Source organism: Hippopotamus amphibius, chromosome 11, assembly GCF_030028045.1.
Source record: "Hippopotamus amphibius kiboko isolate mHipAmp2 chromosome 11, mHipAmp2.hap2, whole genome shotgun sequence".
NCBI lineage: Eukaryota > Metazoa > Chordata > Mammalia > Artiodactyla > Hippopotamidae > Hippopotamus > Hippopotamus amphibius.
Window position 1 is genome coordinate 83826969 of NC_080196.1, and position 19082 is coordinate 83846050.

Consider the following 19082-nt stretch of genomic DNA (forward strand, 5'->3'; position numbering starts at 1 on the left):
CGGGCCTGGGATACTCTGCAGAGCCGGGTCCGAGGCCGGCCAGCCGGAGAGAAGAGGCCCTGCGCCAAGACGCCGCAGGCCCGGGGGCGGGGGCCCGGGTGGCTGACGCCGTCGGGGGCGAGGCCGGCGAGGTTACCCCGCAGCCCCGGGAGGATCCGGCGGCGGCCACGTGACCCTCCGCGGCGCGGCCGGCGGCCCAGAAATAGCAGCGGCGGCGGATCCGCCCGCGGGCTGAGCGAGGGGAAGGCGGGGACCGGAGGACGCCAGCTGGCGGGGCGCAGTGCGGCCCCGGAGGATGCTGAGCCCCCGTCCGGCCCGGCCCCGAGCTCATGATGGCCATCCGCGAGCTCAAAGTGTGCCTCCTCGGGGTGAGTCCTGCGCCGCCATCCGCCGGGGACCCCGGTCCGCGCGCCACCTCCTCCCTGCGCTCCCCGGTCCGCGCGCGCCCCTCGTCCCAGCGCCCCCTTAGTCCTCCTCTTCCCCCGCGCCCCTTCGTCCCTGCGCCCCGCTTGTCCCCAGCTTCCCCTGCGCCCCCTGGGCCGTGCGCCCCCCGTGTTCCCTGCGCCCCCCTCTTCCGCGCCCCCGGGCCCGCTCCCCGTCCAGGCCCTGCTGGGTCCGGGCCCGAAAGTGCTCGGGAGCTTTCTCCACTCGCCTCTCCGCCGCCGGCCCGCGTCCCCGGAGCCGCTTGGGCGGGCCGGGCGCCCGGGACAGGAGCCGCGGCCCCCGCCTCCGAGGGCTTTCTCCTTCGCCTTTAATAATTTCCTTCCGGCGGAAACTTTAAGTTACTCAGCCAAGGCTCCCAATCCTTTTGCCTCCCGGGGACAGTTTGTTTATTTACTTGTTTAAAAAGAAAGCCAAACTCAGGGTAAGAAAATGCGCGAGGGGACGACCCGGCTGGAAGGTGAAGAGAGAACGGACCGTAGAAAACTGCGCCAAGAAAACTTTTAGTGCTGCGGAGAAAGGCAGGATGAAAAAGTCTTCCCCTGTTCCCACTTCCCCTCCCGAAGTGGGTCTTTCTGAGCCCAGAGAAACGTGGAAGAAGCCAGAAACAAAGACAGACACAAACACCCAAGTGGTGCGGACCTGTCAGGTGGCACCGGGCAGCCCCCTGGGGACCGCCCAGGGGATTCAGGTGGTGTTAAGGGTCTCCTCCTCTTGGGTGCCCACGTCAAATTCCAGAATTACTTCTTTGGGAAGAGCTGGTGTGAAGCTCTGTTTTTGGCACGGATGCCTAGTGCTCAGCCGTTGGCAGATCTGCTCTCCCAAGAAAACCGTTTCTGAAAAAAGCAGCAAAGTTTCGACCCATTCTGTTTGTCTCAAAGCAGTGCCAACCAGTCTGTCAAGATGGACGTGCAAAAGCAGAGAAAGAAGAAATGGTTCTAGGTTAGGATGGGTTGTCCAGACCAAGGGGCTGTCTGGACTCCCTCTAGGCTCTTCTGGAACCTGGGGCAGAACTATGCTTTTGGCTGTCTCCCCTCACTGTCCTCTGCTGGAACCCCTGTTTACACTAGGTCGCCTGCTTGGCCTTGAATTCCAGGCGGTCAGGCAAAGGTCCTCCCTTCCCTGTGACCTGCCACTGCTTGCTCAGCGGTGGCCTGGATCTGGTTGGGATACTATTCTGGCCTTTCTCTGTTGACCTTTATCAGTGTTGCAGGGGTAGGTTGCACCATCTGCCAGGCTCTCTAACTTAAGCTAGACATAGATTCCACAAATTGCATGTTTTCCATGTGAGGAGTCATTTCAGCCTCGAGGAAGCCCTTCAAAGACTCAGAAGGAAAGTTGGGTCCCAAGGAATCAAGAAGCAACTTTGATGTGTGTTGTGTGTGTAAGGATTGGCCTTGGGAATAAATGAAGTCGGAAGTGATTTGCCTGTCCCACCACATAAATTATTTGCAGTTTTGCTACTTAGGTAAGAGTCTGTTTCCTTCTGCAAGGAACTGATCAGGTAGAAAGAGCCCTGACCTGGAGGTGGCAAGCCTAGGTTCTCATTCTCGACCATTCACTGGCCGTGCTGTTTTGGATGAGTACCTTAGTCTCCTCTTTGTGAAATGGACATAATAACATCTTCCCTTTTAAGGCAGAGGACTGTAGCAGATATCTCCTAAGATACGTGGTGCCATTTCCTGCTACCCTGTGATTCCAAGCCTGGGAGATGAGAAAGCTGGAGGAAATTTTGTTTTTGTCTTATCTCTAAGACTGGAACTCACTCATTCGGTGATTTCCTGGAGACAATGCCTCTCCTTGTTTGCTGGTCCTTTGCAGTGGCTCAGTTGATAGGTTGGGCTTGGAAGGGAAGAACAGCCCCAAAGCAGAGCAAGAAGGTGTCTCTGAGCAGATGGAGACCTTGAAGCTTCAGTCCTATCGCACCGTATCCATGGCCTTCTTTTATTGAGAGTGGCTCTAGGCTTTAGTCTTGTTTAGGTCAGAAGACATCTGATTTGAAATCTCTGAAAGAACCAGTAATCTTATTATCGCACTGAGTAATGTGTCTTAAGTCCCCCTGGTTTGGCTGGTCCCATCCAGGCAAGATGTGTGTTACAGGCTATGTTCTCAGCTGCTCCCCCAAACAGGGCGATGCTCTGGGTGAGACAGCACTTGGGTGAGGCCAGAGCCATTCTAACTGCTGGTCTGCTCTCTTGATTTGGGAGAGAAGCCTGTCGATCCATGGCCGGAAGAGGGAATCAGTGCCAAGCCGAGTGTCCTCTCAAAATTTTAACAGGAGTCCCGGCTCCTTTGTTCTTTGTGTGGGAGGCCTGTCTTTTCTGGATGAAGTCTTGCGTGCAGCCAACACTCAGCTTCCTGTTTTTAGCCATTGCCCCACCTCCCTAAAATCTCGGTCTGACCCAGGCCACAGCACCCACGCCCATTGTGGGCATCACTTTCTGTTGGGCCCCTTTGAGAAGGTGATGGGAATGCAGACCACTTAGCTGCAGCCTTGCTCGCTCACTGTAGAGGCTGAGGGGCTGGTCCTTTTGTGCCTGGTGATTGTCCCTGTCCCTCAGTGATTACTTGGGGACGTGCTTTCCATTTAAGGCGCACGGTTGTGTTCAGCACGGAGGGTGCAAACTTTCCTCGCTCCTAGCTGAAGCCTCCAGCTCCCTGTGGGGGTGGAGGTTCCTGACTGAAGGGTCATTTGCAGCAGGTGGCAGCAGGTGGCCAGGTGGCATGTACCTGTGCCTTTCAGAACCCTGATGTTAGGTGTGTCTGATCTTGTTTCTTTTGGTGTGAGCTACCAGATGGAACCACAGGCATCAGTGGAACATTCCCTGGATGCTTTGTGCTCTTGGAAGCCAAGGACTCGAGAACGTTGGGTTTATTTAGGCTACTTGTTAGAAATTCTTGGCTCTTGTTGTTTTCATGGGTGGATTTTGTCGTGTTTTTACCAAGCCTTCAGAATGCCCTTTCCTGGGATAAGCTGGCTTGTCCTGGAAATGACCCGGGCAGCAGAGTGTTGCCAGGGGTCCGAGTTGGATGTTTAGGACTCGTGAATCTCATTCTTGCCAGTAAAGTGCCCATTGTCTTGCTTTGTGCATCTCAGCTACTATTATGAAACATGTAGCTTAAAAACAACTCCATTAGAAACAGCAAAGTATGTTAAAAAAAAAAAAACTAACAAAAACAATATTGAGGCAGCAGCTGTTCCAGCCCCAAAGGTGGAAAGCTTCCCAGTATGCATTTTTAACACACATCACCACGTGGCAGAAAGCAAGAGGAGAGAGAGGGGAGGGGGAGGAAGGGAAGGGGGAGGGGGGAGGAGGGGGAGGGGGGAGGAGGGGGAGGGGGAGGAGAAGATCTTTCTTTTATTTTATTATTTCCTCTGGGTGTGTGCACACTTAAAAACTGCTTCCGAGTGGAATCCCTAAGAGATTTATATTTAGACTTTGGTTGTCTTGACGACAGTTTAGAGATTTCTGCCACTTCCTCCACAGCTGAGTGGCATAGTTAAGAGGCCACTGTCAGGGCTTTGGTGAGGCCTGTCCTCTGGCCTCTGTTAGAATCTGCTCCGTGCTTCGTCACAGAGCAGTCCAGTCCCTGGGATGCGCTGTGACATCTGGGCAGTGGGGACTGTCCCAGTCTTCATGAGAAAGGGCTGTGGGACCCCCGAGGACCCACGAGGCTGCTCACAGTGAGCAGATGAGCCCGAGCTGTGGACCCTGGCAGGCCTGCTCTGAGCAAGGGTGAGTGCTCCTTCCTGAAAGTATTCTGCACGGTTATGTGAATCTCTGGGGTCCTTGTGGAAGGAACAGTGCATAGGATGGGGAGGCATGGCCCAGGCAGCCATCAGCATTGTTGCCCGAGCCTGAGATCCTGTTAACATACTCATTTTTTTTTCTTTCCTGGAAACTAGCATTTCTTTTAGTGGGCAAGGGGGTGGCGGGTGCAGAGAGACTAGGAACATACAGTAATTCGTTTCTTACCTGATTCCTCTATTAAACTGACCCCCGTGGAAGCTGTGGTTCAGTGTTGGTGACTCTGGGATGAGAATAAACATCCAGGATACAGTGAGACGTCTCCCAGCAGCGCCTGGCGTGCAGTGACCGGAGCACCCGGGCCAGGCCGCAGGGATCCACCAGGCCCTCGTTCCTCTCTGCTCAGTGTTGGCATGGCCACATCTTGCCCTGAGCCCAGTGTGTGCATCTGAATCATTTGTGGAGCATTTTCAAACTTCTCTGGTCCCTCCCCAGCCCATGTCTGTAGCTCTGAGGCGTGCGGTCCCACCTCTGCCCTCGCCTGGTGTCCCTGTTTTAGTGCGTGTGTTGTGTCCCCTGGATCTGGTCCAAGGCCATGGCCATTGGAAAAGAGAAAACTTTACATTTTAAGGGGCCAGGACATAAAAAGACTGAGCTCACGCATTAGAACAGGTCTTCAATTCAGTTGTGTCCAGCAGGCTGGATGAATTTCTGTACATATTACACTTTGATATGTCTTAGTTTTTATAATTTGTCATATGTATTTAAAATTGGAGTAGATGTTCCTTTACTCAGTCATCACTGATTATCGCGTGCTGGGTGGCTGCAGGTGGGCAGGGCAGCCACAATCCCTGTCCTCACTGTGCTCTGGCTTTCCCAGGATGTGGACACAATGAGACTCGAACTAAATGACACCCCCTGTATTCCTGCGACAGCACTCACCACGGAGCTGCACACAACAGAAGTAACAGAGTGGGATGGCGATAAATATGGACTGTCGTTCATCTCATTAGGTGTGAGGACAGGTGAGGGACAGAAAGGTTTTGCTCAAGGTCTGTTTTGAGTACCTGCTGTGGATAAGGTGCTGTGTCAGCTCTGCTGAAGGTGGAAAGTCGGGAGGGTGGGTTCTGGTCCCGCTTGTAGTAGAGAGGCTCCTAGTTGGGCAGGTAAGCCAGCATCCCTGGCCACGGTGACGAGAGGGATGCTGGAGGTGTCACGTGGTGCTATGGGGGCTGGGAACTAAGCCACCTGGAAGGTCTCCTGCCTTGGGAAGGATTTGCACAGGGCTTCAAAGGACGAGTAGAGCTTGGACAGGGAAGGAAAGGTGGGCTTGGACCCCCGGACTGGAAGAGCAGGCTCTGGATCTCGCAGTATTTTCTGGAAAGCTCAGGTGGTTGGAGGGTGCAGGATGGCATCGAGCACCACCTCCTACTCCCAGGCTGACGACTCTCCTGTTGGCCTCACTGTCTCTAGCAGGGGATCTTTTATTTTAACTCCCCTTTCCTGTTTTATTTTGAAAAATATCAAACTTATGAAACAGTTGAAAGAGCAGTAGAACGAATGTCTATAGCCTTCTCACCTGGAGTCAGAAGGCATAACTTTTTGTCACTCTTGCTTTTCTCTCTCTTTCTCTCTCTCACGTATACAGATAACACTGGATTTCCCCCCTGAACCATCTGAACGTGAGTTGCAGACATTATGACCCTTCCCCCCTACAGGCTTCAGTGTATATCTTTTAGGGACAAGGATATCCTCCCCCCGCACAACTGTAACATCATCATCTCACCTCGGACATTGAACACAGCAATACTATCAGTCATGTAGTTCACGTCCAGGATGCAGTCAGGGATCACGTGGTACATTTGCTTCTCACATTTGCTTCTCACGTCTGCTTCTCACGTCTCTCATCAAGGACAGTTCCTCTCTCTCTCTCTTTTTTTTTCCACCACAACATTGGCATTTTTGAAGAATCCGGGCCAGCTGTCTTGTAGAAAGTCACAGTATCTTGATTTGCCTGTTTGCTTCCTCTTTGCTTCTTCTGGGTTACGGGATGGGCAGACAACCTAGGTGGTGTTGAACGGTTGTATTTTTTCCTTGCTTGTGGATCATGTGGAAATATTCTTTCCCATTTGCCTCTGTGGCACTCGTTCAAAAAATACTCCTGGCTTCTCTGAGCACCGGGCAGTGGTGTGTCCGAGCAAAACTAAGGGCCATGATCTTGTGGGTCAGACGCCTTAGCAGGGACTGAAGATGCAAAGCCAGAATCAGCTCAGGGGGAGTGAGATGCTGAGCTCACCCACCTGCTGGCTCCGCACGCCCGGAGCTGTGGGTCCTGTCTTTTTCTGTAGAGCACTGACCACCTCCTACCAGGCCATATGATTTATTTTCCTCACATAATTGCTAAAACTGCTGAGAGTCGCAGGTGTCCTGAGGAGTTTGTCAGCAGAAATAAAGAAAAGAAAAATGGGATTTAACATTGGGGGCCCCGAGCGAGCTTCTCCCTGCGGAACCTTCTGTTTCGAGGAGTGTTTTTCTGATCCGTTTCCTTGCTCCTGAGGCTCTGGCCCTGCTCGGCATTCTCTGAAGGTCATGCCTTCTGCTCGCTCAAGATTTAACCCGGAACGTAGCCTGGGTTTCAGTTTCCCCAGAAGTGCCAAGATGACCCGGGTTATCAGAAAACTGGGCCCTGGAGAGAAGCGGAACCTAGGGGAGGTCACTTCCCTCCTATTTTCTCTTCTTTGAGCAAGATCCCGGGAATCTGGATCCCTTTGTATCAACAGTATGTATTTTTCTAGAAGAAACAGATGTGCGAATTCTCCAGAATTCCTTCCTTTCTGCCCTCATGGAATCACTGTTCTAAGTAGGACCTGCAAATAGAATGCATCATCCTAAAAAGTGCCTCTACCCCAGCCTGCCCTGGAAGGGGAGGAGAGAGAAGGGGTGGAGGGCGGGAGATGGGATGGTGGGGGGGTAAGGAGAAGACAAGGGAAGGGGAAAGAAGTGTGTGTGTGTGAGAGTGAGGAAGAGAAACACACACACACACACACACACACACACACACACACACACACACACTCACACACACTCTTACATAAAGCTTGCCCTCTGCTGGCAGGGGAAAGGAGAAAAGCCTTTCTTTTTCCCTCCCTCCGTCCCTTAATCATATGATTCGCCAGAACATTTACACTTGTAGCAAGCTTAATTAAGAAAGTCTTTTTCTTGTTTTTAAAGAACACTTCATACCATCATTACTACATACTTATAGACATCTTTCATTTTAGGAGCTAAGGCATTCTCTAAACTTTCCATAACAAACTTTCTGAAAAACTATTTTTTTTTTCATTATCTATGCTCATCTTAATTAAAATTTGAACCTAATGATGAGGTGGGTGAAAGGATTAAAGAGTGAAATGATACATGTCGATTTGGGTTTGAGATGGCAAAGACCAGGGTTACAGGATGACGCCTTTAACCTCAGTTTCTTATCATGACACATAACTGTACCAACTGCCGACATCCTGTTTCCTTGGGTGAGGTGGAAATCCTGCACCTGTGAAGACAGCATCCTGCTGGCCCTCCTTTACCTCACCGCTCACCTCCTCATGGCTCTTCTTCCTCTGTCTTTTGTTTTCTGTTCAGATGGCTCCTTTATTTTATCGTCAGCATCCAGGCCCTGTCTCTGTTCTTTCAGCCCCACGTTGTTCCATCATTTTGTTTCATTTTTCTCTTCACTTCTCATCAGTGAATTATCTTTCTGCCCTTTAAAGAGACACCCAGGGCTTGGCTCTTGGAGGAAAATGTTTCTGGCTCTGCTTTCCATCTCCCCCACCCCACTGAGTAGGGAGTGTGCTGAGCCCCAGTGCCGTGACCTTTCCTCCTGCTGCCAGTGTCAACCAGAAACATGACCAGGCTTACCCTGTGGGGAGTCATGAAGGCATTTCATGAGACTTCTTGTTTTACTTAAAAAAAAAAAAGTCATCTGTATAAAGTAAATGAGGATTTCACCAATGGGTCGTGTGCTGGGGGGATGAACAGAGACCTTCACAGGTGTGCACGTGGCTGAGTGTTTCCACTGCTTTGTGACGAACCACCCAAACTTAATGCTTAAAGTGACAATTTATTATTCCTTCTCACTGACTGGCCTATGGGCTGACTGGGGTCAGATGGGCAGTCCTTGCTGGGGTTTCTCTTCCAGTTTCAGTGAGGTGGTGGCTGGAGCTAGAGCCATCTGAATGCGTGGCCACTCACACGCCTGGTGCTTGTGCTGGGCTGGCTGCATCCACTGTGACTAGGCATCAGTCTCCACGTGGCCTCTCCACGCCATCAACGTGGGCTTCCTCACAGTGTGGACTCTCAGGGCAGTCAGACTTCTTCCAAGGTGGCTGGCCACCTCCAGAGCAGTTCTTTTGTGAACCCAAGCTCATGTACCTGATGCACAGTGAGGCCAGACAAACGGAAACATTGGCGTTTAGAGCAGAAAGGGGTATTGCAGGACCAGGAAGGAGAATGGGCAGCTTGTGCTCAAAGAAACCCAAACTCCCTGATGGTTTTGTGGGAAGAGTTTTTCTAGGCAAGATTTGGGGGTGTGTGGCTTTCTTCTGATTGGCTGGTGGGGAGGTAGCAGGAATCTTGTGCTCAGCCTGAAGTGCCCTCCACCTGGGTGGGGGCCTTAGTTCCTGCAGAGGAGCTCAAAGACATTGTTCTGTGTATCCCTTGAGGAGGAACCAGGACCCTGCCCCAAGGCTGCACTAGTTTCCTGACTACTTTCCTTTGTTTCTGCATCCCCTCCCTTCCCTAATTATAAACTACTTGAATCTCTTGGGAACTCAGAGAAGGTCTAGGAGGCTGAAGCCTTTTTCCTACAAATGAGAAACAGGGGACATAGAAAGGCTTTTGTATCTGTGAGGCCCCATGGGGTCCTTCTTGGTTTCTGTTCCATGAGCTTTGGGTAGATGCTAACAGGCTTCTTGCCTCACAGATCACAGAATGTCATTTCTGTCATGTTTTACTGATCAAGCGAGTCACCAAGGCCACCCAGAAGCAAAGGGAGGAGAATTAGACTCCACCTCTTCATGGAGGAATAGCTAGGGTCTGTGGCTGTCTTCCGTCTGCCTGACTGAACAAGTGCTTTGTCCACATCATGCATTAAAGGATGTATCAGAGCGAATCCTGCTGCTATTCTCATCTTACTTAGGAGGAAACTGAAGTTCGGGGTTAGGTAACAGTGCAAAGATTCTCAGCTAATAAGTGAGGCTTTGAGGATTAGAACCAGCTCTATGCAACTCTGGAACCAGTGCACGTAGCCTCTTTGCTGGGCTGCACACTTGATCAGTCACAAATTACTTGTTCAAACCAGCATGTAGTAGGGAGAGCACTACTGGTTCAATAGAATGGGTCAAAAAATAAATAAATGAAAGGTCTGTATTTAAAAAATAGTTCAGCAATCTGAACCAGGTTTGAAGTACTTCCCTGGAAGAAAAAGGCAGTGTCCTGGCCAGGCTTGGGGAGGTGTGATAGCGGGGCCTCTATTAGCTGTGACGAGGCAAAGTGGTGGATCAGCAGGAAGGCTCGGACGCGTCCAGGACACACAGTGTACTGTGCCTGGTGCCTCGGCGGGGACAACGTGGGGTCCGGTCCACAGCTGTTGCATTCAGTCCTCGGGCAGTCCTGTGTGGCGGCCCCGCCGCTGGTTTGTGGTGTGAGATGAACCTTGGTGGGTCCAGCGCGTCCTCTGACGTCACGTGGCCATGTGTGAGCCTTGAGCTCGGCTTTTTCTGTTTGCCCTTTTTCCAGCTCGTGTCCAGGAAGCACTGTTTCCAGGCCTTTTTTCTTTTGCTCTCTCAGGGGATACATGTTAAATGCTGTAACTGGGCTCAGGAAGTGTCAGTTTGCAAACTGTGGTCCATCGGGATGGCCCACCTGTTGGATGTTAGGAGTTTCTAGGGCCGTCATCGTGGCTGGATGGGCTGTGGGTCACCCTCGGGCCGGCAGACCTGGATGCTTACTCTGGCTTTGCCAGTTTCTAGCTCGACTCCTCTGGCAAATCACATAACTGCCCGGGTCCAGTTCCCTTCTTTGTAAAATGGTGGCAGTTTGCCTAGACAACCCCTCTAACCTGCCTGGTGTGTCGTGTTGAAAATTCTCTTACCTCTTCCCCCCAAGCCATTTTACACCCTGAGAATCTCAAGGCTTAGGGGAGTTTAAGCGGATTCTTTCCACAAGAGAATCTCCAACTTAGAAGTTTCCATTAATCTGCGTAGCTAAAGGAGCTGGCATGGCATAGGTGGTAAGTAACAGCTTTTGATTTACCATATGATGCTGCAGAATTTCATTCCTTTCATGAAGTTGACCAAGTATTCTTTACAAATTTTTTTATAAAATTGACATTAACATTGTACAAGTTTAAGGTGTAGGTGTGTTACTTTGATACACTTATGTGCTGTAATAGGATTGCCAATGTAGCCGTATTTGTCACATTGCATAATTATAGCACAAGTTTTGTCTATATGCATTATATTGTGCCTTAGATCTCAATGGCTTATTTTTTTTTTAATTGGGGTGTAGTTTTACAGTGTTATGTTAGTTTCTACCATACAGTGAAGTGGAGTTCCCTGTGCTATATAGCAGGTTCTCATTAATTATCTATTTTATACATATTAGTATATATATGTCAATCCCAATCTCCCAATTCATCCCACCCCTCCCCCTGCCCCCTCTTGGTGTCCATAGGTTTGTTCTCTATGTCTGTGTCTCTATTTCTGCCTTGCAAACCAGTTCATCTGTACCATTTTTCTAGATTCCACATATATGCATTAATATATGATATTTCTTTTTCTCTTTCTGACCTACTTCATTCTGTATGACAGACTCTAGGTCCATCCATGTTTCTGCAAATGACCCAATTTTGTTCCTTTTTCTGGCTGAGTAATATTCCATTGTATATATGTGCCACATCTTCTTTATCCATTCTCTGTTGATGGGCATTTAGGTTGCTTCCATGTCCTGGCTGTTGTAAATAGTGCTGCAGTGAACATTGGGGTGCATGTGTCTTTTTGAATTATGGTTTTCTCTGGGTATAGGCCCAGTAGTGGAATCAACAGCTTATTTTCTACTCGTTACAAGTTTGTGCCCTTAACAATAGCAATCTTATTCTGCCAACCCCTAATCCCCTGGTTACCACCATTTTACTGTCTGTTTTTTACAGGGATAACTTTTTTAGATTTGACATATAAGTGGTATCACCCAGTACCTGTCTTTCTCTGTCTGACTTATCTCACATAGCAGCATCGTGTGCTCAAGGTCCATCCGTGTTGTCACGGGTGGGAGGATGTCTTCCTTTCTCATGGCGGAATAATGCTCCATTGTGTGCATGTAGCACATCTTTTTTATCCACTCATTCGTTGATGAGTTTGGTTTGTTTCCGTATCTGGGCCATTGTGAATAATATTGTGGTTAACATGAGATTGCAGATATCTCATTGAAATCCTGTTTTCATTTCCTTTGGGTATAAACCCAGAAATGGAATTGCTATATCATATGGTAGATCTATTTTTAATTTTTTGAGGAACCTCAATATTATTTTCCATGGTGTTGGAGCAAGTTACATTCCTGCCACAGTGCACAAGGGTTCTCTTTGCACTACATTCTCACCAGAACCTATTGTCTCTTGTCCTATTGGCGATGGCCTTTCTAACAGGTATAAGGTGATAGCTCATGGTGATAGAACATATTCTTTACATTTTTATATTGAAGTATAATATTCATATAAAAAAGTGCACAAATCTTAATATAGTGCACAATGGATTTTTACAAATTGAACAGACCTATGTAAATGCCCAGAATAAAAAGCAGAATATTCCCATTAACTGTTTAGGACATGATTCTCTGCACCTTTACCAACACTGAATATCATCAAAACTTTTTATCTTCGTTAATATTATAGATTAACAACGGTAACCTGTTCTAATTTGATTTCATTAATTATGAATGGCTGTGATCATCTTTTCATATGTTTATTGACTAGCTATATTTTTTGTTACCTACACATTCGCATCATTTACCTAATTTTTATTGGGTTTTTTTTTTATTGATTTGTGAGAACGCTTTGTGTTACTATATTAAGAAACCAAATCCTTTGTCATTTGTATTGCATAAACCTTTCTTCAGTTTGTTGCTTTCTAGTTTACTTTTTTTTACTGAATTAAAAAAAATCTAATCAATATTTTAAAATCCTTATTTAGTCAAATATATCAATCTTTTATGGCTTTGGTGTTTCTATCTTGCTTAGATAGTCCTTCCACATTCTAATATAAAAAAATTTTACCTATATTTTTATTTTGCTCTTGTACTTTTGTAATGTCTTAACATTTTTTTAATTAAAAAAATTCCTTTGGTCATGTGGAATTTGTTTTGGTACAAAGGACCGTTCAGGTTTTTTTCCCCTTTACTCCAAATGTCTAGGTAGTTGTTTTAATACTGTTTATTGATTAATTCATCGTTATTTACTGATCTGATATAAATATATCATAAATGAAATCACCATAGGTATGTGGGTCTGTTTCTGGACTCTATAACGTTCTATTAAAAAATACACTGATTTCTGAATCTATCAGATTCAGGAAAATTTAGAAACTGCTTGAAGGGATCCCTTTTGGGAACTGAATGCAGGGCCCTTGGACACCCAGGGCTGCAAGTCGCATATAGTTAATTGATTTGCTCGTTGAACCACTATTAATGTGCACACGCTTTGCTACGTGCTGAGTGTATTGCGAGTTTTGTTCATCTGTGGCAATGTCCATCTTACTGAGAATGATAATCTGGAACATTGCACATATGGAATTCATTCAGTGATTACAGGAGGATGCTTTAATGAGTGAAAATTTCGAGGAGAGCTAAAGAGAAAGAGTGATGTTGTGAGCTGAGCCTTAGCTGGGTAGTACCTGGCTCTGAAGTACGACGGCTTCTGTGTTTGGACCCATTTTAGAAACATAAGCAGGCAGAGTGAAGAGTTACAGTTTACACCACCTACAGCACTTGGGTATTTTCCGTGCTGTGAATCTTTTCCCTTTCAGTGTGAGTGGGATTACTTCCGCCAGAGTTCGTCCAGAAAGTGTTATGTCAGTGGGAAGTGCGAGTCTAAAAGTTAGGGATTTAAGAAGTCCATTTAAGAAGATCCTAGATTCTGGGTTCTTCACCTCCCCCAAAGAGCAAGCAGGGCTGGAATCCTTCTTCGCGACAGATGAAGGCTTTCTGATGCCTGTAGCGGTGGATTGTAGGGGATGTGCTCTGGTCAGTGAAGCGATGACCCCGCATCACAGCGGGTCCTACGCTGCTTCCTGCCGGTCAGGCAGGGCAGAGGCTGCTTCTACGAGAAAGCACAGGTTCACCTTCATTCTAGGAAAATTCTGATTCCTCCTCTCTGCCTGGAGTCCCAACCTGAACCCTAAGCCCCATCCCATTTTCCTGGGCCCTCAGCACTTCCAGGAGTCACCTAAGAGGAGTATGGACAGAGCTCCTAGGACTACGGGCTGCCTCCTGCCTCCCAGCTTGCAGCCTCTGCTCCTGCCCCGGGGGCAGATCCTCGTGCCCTTGGGCACCATATCCCAGCCCCCCTGCAGCTGGCATCTCCTCTCTCTTTAAGCTCACCTTCCCTCCCATGAACCCTACACGTGAATCCACGCATGTGACTGGTGAAATTTCTCGGATGTGAAGCAGGCTCATTGCTCTCTGATGGACAGAACTCACTTTGGCTGGAATGTTAACGCTTGTGTTGCTATAATCCTCAGATATCACAGGATGGAAAACTTCCCTGGCGTAGTTTCCAGATCAGACATAGGGAGGGAACGATTCTCAGAGCACTTGGAAAGTGCCTGAGGAAAGAGCTGCTACTCCCCTTGAACTAAACTGAGTTTTGTCTGGAGTTGGGTGCAGTGCCCGGAATGAGTCGTATAAGCCATGGAATTAGACGCAAGAATGTGGTCGATGTTTGTGTTTTATTTTAGGAAATTCCTTATAGCATTAATTTTGGAGGGAAGCAGATCCTGCCTTCTGAATAGAAGTGAAAAAGGCCAAATACCTCTTTGGCAGCTTGGTTACCGGCAGGTGACCTAGTTTGACCAGGCTGTGCCCTGGTCTTTGCCTGGGAGCCGGGATGGCAGTGACTGTGCAGGTGGCCGTGGGAAGCAGTGCCTGGCAGACTGGTGTCATGGTGTGATTTCCTCCAGCTTCCTGGAAATCCTGTGAGTTCAGCGGTGCGGCTCAACCTGCCCCCGGTCATGCTTTTCGGTGCTGAGTGCTCAGTGGATCACACGCCCCACCTAATGCCTTGCTGTCGCCCCGGCCCGCCTACATCCGCACTCTTATTTTTCAGCTTTAATCAGTTCATTTTTCTCCGGCCTCAACCCAGCTCTGACCATTCTGCTGTGTTTATTGTGCCTTTTTGTTTCCAGGCCGATATCTTTTCAGTAAATCTCATTTTGCTTGAATGCCCGGCGTGCAGCCCCGGCCAGAGCTGCAGGTGTGGTAAGGTTGTTGGGCTCGGAGCCGGGACGGCAGCCTGCAGGTGTGCGTGACTAGATCCTATCAAGTGAAGGTCGTGAGCACACGGCATCTCCCTGGCCTTGGCTCCCAGCGGCTCTGTGGGCCACTCCAGGCCTCATAGGGATGAGGGCTGGGGGGCCAGCCAGGTGATGGTGTGCAGCGCTCAGGGCCTGAAGGCCGCACAGCAGACCTGGCCTCAGTGACTAATGCCAGGAGATGGAGAACCCAGCCGTGGGTGACAGAAGGGGCACAGAGAGGCGGTCCTTGGCTTTGGCCCCTGGAAGCTCCCTGGGGTGGGGGCCACTCTGCATTGTTGGGCTCTGGGACCGAATCACCATGCAGGTACAGACTCCCCAGGTGATGGAAAGGCCATCTCATCTCAGCGTCCTGTGCCAGACATGTTGTGTGTGATTTTAGTCTTGCAAAATCGATTTCTTCTTTTGAAAAGGGGCACTTTTTCTCACTCTTTACCATCTTGATGTAGAGGGTAAGTAGTATTTTCTTTGCCATTATTAAAACATTTAGTTTTGATTCTGGACTCTAGATCCTAAAACTAGAACTGAAGCTCTAGAAGCTCACTGCCCACTGTTGTCACCACTCTGCTTCCCTTTCGGACCGAAAGGGACGGGAGCTGGCCCGGGGCCTCCGATGCTTAGGAGCTCTGAGGAGGGGGAGCCTTCTCTGTGACTGAGGGGGGTCCCTCTTGTTCATTTATTGATTGTTAGAGCTGAAATTTCCCGATGTGCATAAATTTGTTTTTGTTCATTTATAAATTCCTTGACAACTCAGAACATCAAAATAGTGGCATTCATCCTGGGAGTATTTGGTAAATGTTTGCTGATTATGTTAACGTGATAGGTGTCCAAAGCCAATTAGGCAAATATTAATAATTAGATTTGCCGAAGGCAAAAGAAGTCTTAAGTGGGTTATGCTCTCAGTTTCTAAAAAGCCTTCAGACTACGGTGGTGATAAATTTGCTTGAAAATGGTGTATAATTTGTATTAGAATCCACAGATGTGTATTAAAAGCACAGTACTGTTTTATGTGAATTTCCAAGTTTTCCCCTAAGACTCAAAAGTAGTGCTTTGAGATGTTGAATGAAAGGGGCAAGGGCTCATTATTTTTGTTTTTAAATCTGCCTTGTCTCTAGTTTACTCTTTCAAATGTTTGTTAAAATGTATTACCTATTTGCACTTATGAATGTTTTATATGCCAGTTGTAAGAATGGATCAATGGATTTATGTGTCTAGCAGAGGATCGGTTAATTGGTTTTGAATGGTGTGCCAAGGTGACACTGGCAGCTTTATGACTTTCCATGGATGATGGATTCTGCTCCTGTGACAAGGTCAAGCACATAAAAATTCCAATCAAATGCCATAAAAGGCACAGTTCCATATGCCAGTTTAATTCCATAGCAGAGATGGCAATTCCGTCTGTTTCAATTTAAGGTTAGCCCCAGCCCTGCCTCTGTAGCAGGTGATCACACACACACACACACACACACACACACACACACACACACACGTGTGTGTGCAGTTTTCTAACATGTGTAATATAATGGAAATATATACCATAGATAATATGGATGTATAGTATAGGTCATTTAAATCCAATAGCGCATTTATTTTGGTTGTAGTTGAGGCTGAGCGGGAGGTCGAGTGTAGGTTCTATAATTCAGGATGGCGAAGGTGATACTGGTCTCTTTTGGTGACAGTCTGTTTTCTCCCTACTGCATGGTATCAGGTGGGTAAATACTGCTGTTCATTACGTGCTACTCCTGATGGGCAGATGTCTGTTGTCCTCGACTGCAGCTCTTCACCAACAATGGAGTGGCCAAAGTGAATTACTTGTGTTTATTATTCTGGTCATGGGGTACAGCAGGTGTCACAGCAAATCAATCTCAGGTTGGTAATAGGTGTTTGAGAAGGCAGAAAACGGCAGGCTAGAACAAACTGACCCATACCTGTCATATAATCTCAGGCAATGACTGTTAGTTGGTTATGTGCGGTGCAGCTGAAATACATAGCACAAGGCATCCAAGCCAGGGGTCTCTACATAGATCAGAAGGTTCCAGCAGATACCCCACCTCCTTCCGCTTCTTTTAAGGGCTCTTGTTACTGAATGGTCATGAAAAGAGTTTTGTCTGCCCTGATGCCAACCAACAAGACAGAATTACCAACGACTTGGTCCTGGCAGGCAGCCAGCCTGCCAGCGTTTAAAGGATGCTCGCTGCCGTGGCAACCCCAATGGGCCTTATGTGTGTGAATGTCGATGCAGTTGCTGAAGAAGGGCCAGAGCCACCCTTTAGGGCAGAGTGCATGGCCCGGTTCAAATGATGTCCTGCCAGCCCGGGCCATCAGGAAACTGGGTGGCAGACACCTGCCCAACAGCTAAATATGGGTGAGTGGCATTTTCCAAAGAAGGACATATTCTGGGAAGAATATGGGTTTAAAGAAATAGTACAGTGTCATAGTATACAGGTAAATCTCATACATTGGGATTTGGGAATTGTGAGAATTCAGACACAGGGCCAGGATTAATTTACCTTATAAATGAATGAGGAATAAGCAGATGATAAAGTTCAACAAGCTCTAAGGATAATTCTTAAACTGTTTAGGGGAATGTATGGGTTAAGTTTCTTCGATGCGCTATATGGATGAGGATACAGGCTGAGCTGCTGAAACAAGAGATCCCAAAGTCCAGTGACTTAAGCAGGAGAGAAATCACCTCTTTCTTCTTGATCAGTCCTGGTAGCTGGTTCAGGACTGCTCTGATGATTTATGGGGTCAACACATTGCCTCTTCTTCCATCCTGTTTGCCAGAACCTAGTCCCCTGACCACCTCGACCAGCAGGGGTGACCGAGTGCCTGCTAAACCTCAGGGCTCTTTTTGTGATAGATGTAGGGGAGTGTGGGTACCGTGGAGCAATGACAGTTTCTCCCATAAGCACCTGTGATGTTCCAACAAGGTCACTGCTGGAATATGAATTTGAAGACTATGAGTTTGTGGCTTGACTGGAGCTTTGACTTGATTTGTCTCTCAGACTCTGGATTCTAAGGAGAGAGAAGCAAGCCTTAAGCTGGCTTGTGGAGCCCCTTAGACTCAAATCCCTCATTTGTAAAAAGGTTGATAACAGTATCTGTCTCAGTGAGTTGTAACAGTTACACAGCACAAGTAACATGAGAACACCATGGCCCCTGCCTGTCTTATGATAATTTCTCAATAGAACAAAGTTTGTTCTTCCTCTCTAGGAGGACAGGTAGAGGTCATCTACTTCCCAGATGCTTCTGGAAAAACAAGTTGATTTGCTCAGAAGTTACTTTAATTTGCCTTATTGCACCAGGATTATATCACTTTACAGTAAAAGCATTTTTACTTCTCCAAATGCGCATTTTAAAATTCTGTGATGAACTGACATTTACCCAGAGGCAAGTCATACCATCATGACATATCTTCTGGCCTCACTGCACCAGTGCTGGAAAGAAGGGATAACTAAAACCAGGTTTCTTTGGGAAATGATGTATGCACGCTGCCTTGTGGGAGACTGCAGTGGCAGCCATGGCCTCGAAGATGCTTTGGGGGTCGTGAGCTACAGTCCCTGGGCGGTGCAGATGTGCTTCTCCTGGCAGGTAACCTGGGGTCCCTGGGTCTTGAGCCCAGACCCTGTCAGGGAAGCTGCTGGTCCTAGGCAAGACCCTGGCACATGCTGCTTTGAGGCAGGTGTGACACCTGGCACCCCTGGCATTGTGGCAAACGAGGTCCTAGGTTAGGGAGCTCCAGAATTGGGTGGTATCACTAAGTGACAAAGACGCATCACAGGGACTGAAGTCGTGGGGTCGGAATTGATGAGACTTCACTGGGACGACCCGCCCTTTGGGAAGCTGCATTCTTTCCCATCACTGCCTCCCCAGCCAGGGTCCCACCTGTGGGCTCCCAGGTGACTCCCCAGGTGCTTTGCTGGCTTCCTGGGGCTGTGGGAGGGGTTGGGGCTGTGCCTCCCAGCCTGGGCTTCCTGCCGCATCACTGTGTGGTTCATTTAAGTCACCATCTGCCTCCCTGCACTTTGGCAGCCACCCCCCCCCCCCGCCCACCGCCACCCCAGCCTCGGGGAGCCCTTTGCCGGGTGTGATTACTTTCCATGGGCACCCTGATTGCTGTTTGTGGGGCGGCACCCGGAAATGCTCCCCTGCCTTCCACGTGCGCCCCTGTCTTTGCTAAACTGATGTAGCACCCACATGTCCTGCTGCTGTGGGGCCCCCGGGTCAGGCAGGGGAGTTGGTGGCCTCTTGAAGGGAGGCCTGTGGCATCATGGGGGCTCAGGCTGGCTGCCCTCTCTCCTGTCCAGAGCTGTGC

At 48.5% G+C, this 19082-nt stretch overlaps 1 protein-coding gene across 1 annotated transcript in view; it reads left to right on the forward strand.

Moving 5' to 3' along the window:
- Window positions 1-203: 203 nt before the first annotated feature.
- RAB31 (RAB31, member RAS oncogene family) overlaps window positions 204-19082 on the forward strand; it is a 107139-nt gene continuing 88260 nt past the window's right edge. Inside the window, exon 1 of the mRNA XM_057699245.1 lies at window positions 204-368. Coding sequence (XP_057555228.1) covers window positions 330-368 — 39 coding nt within the window. The 5' untranslated portion in view covers window positions 204-329. The remainder of the gene's footprint in view (window positions 369-19082) is intronic.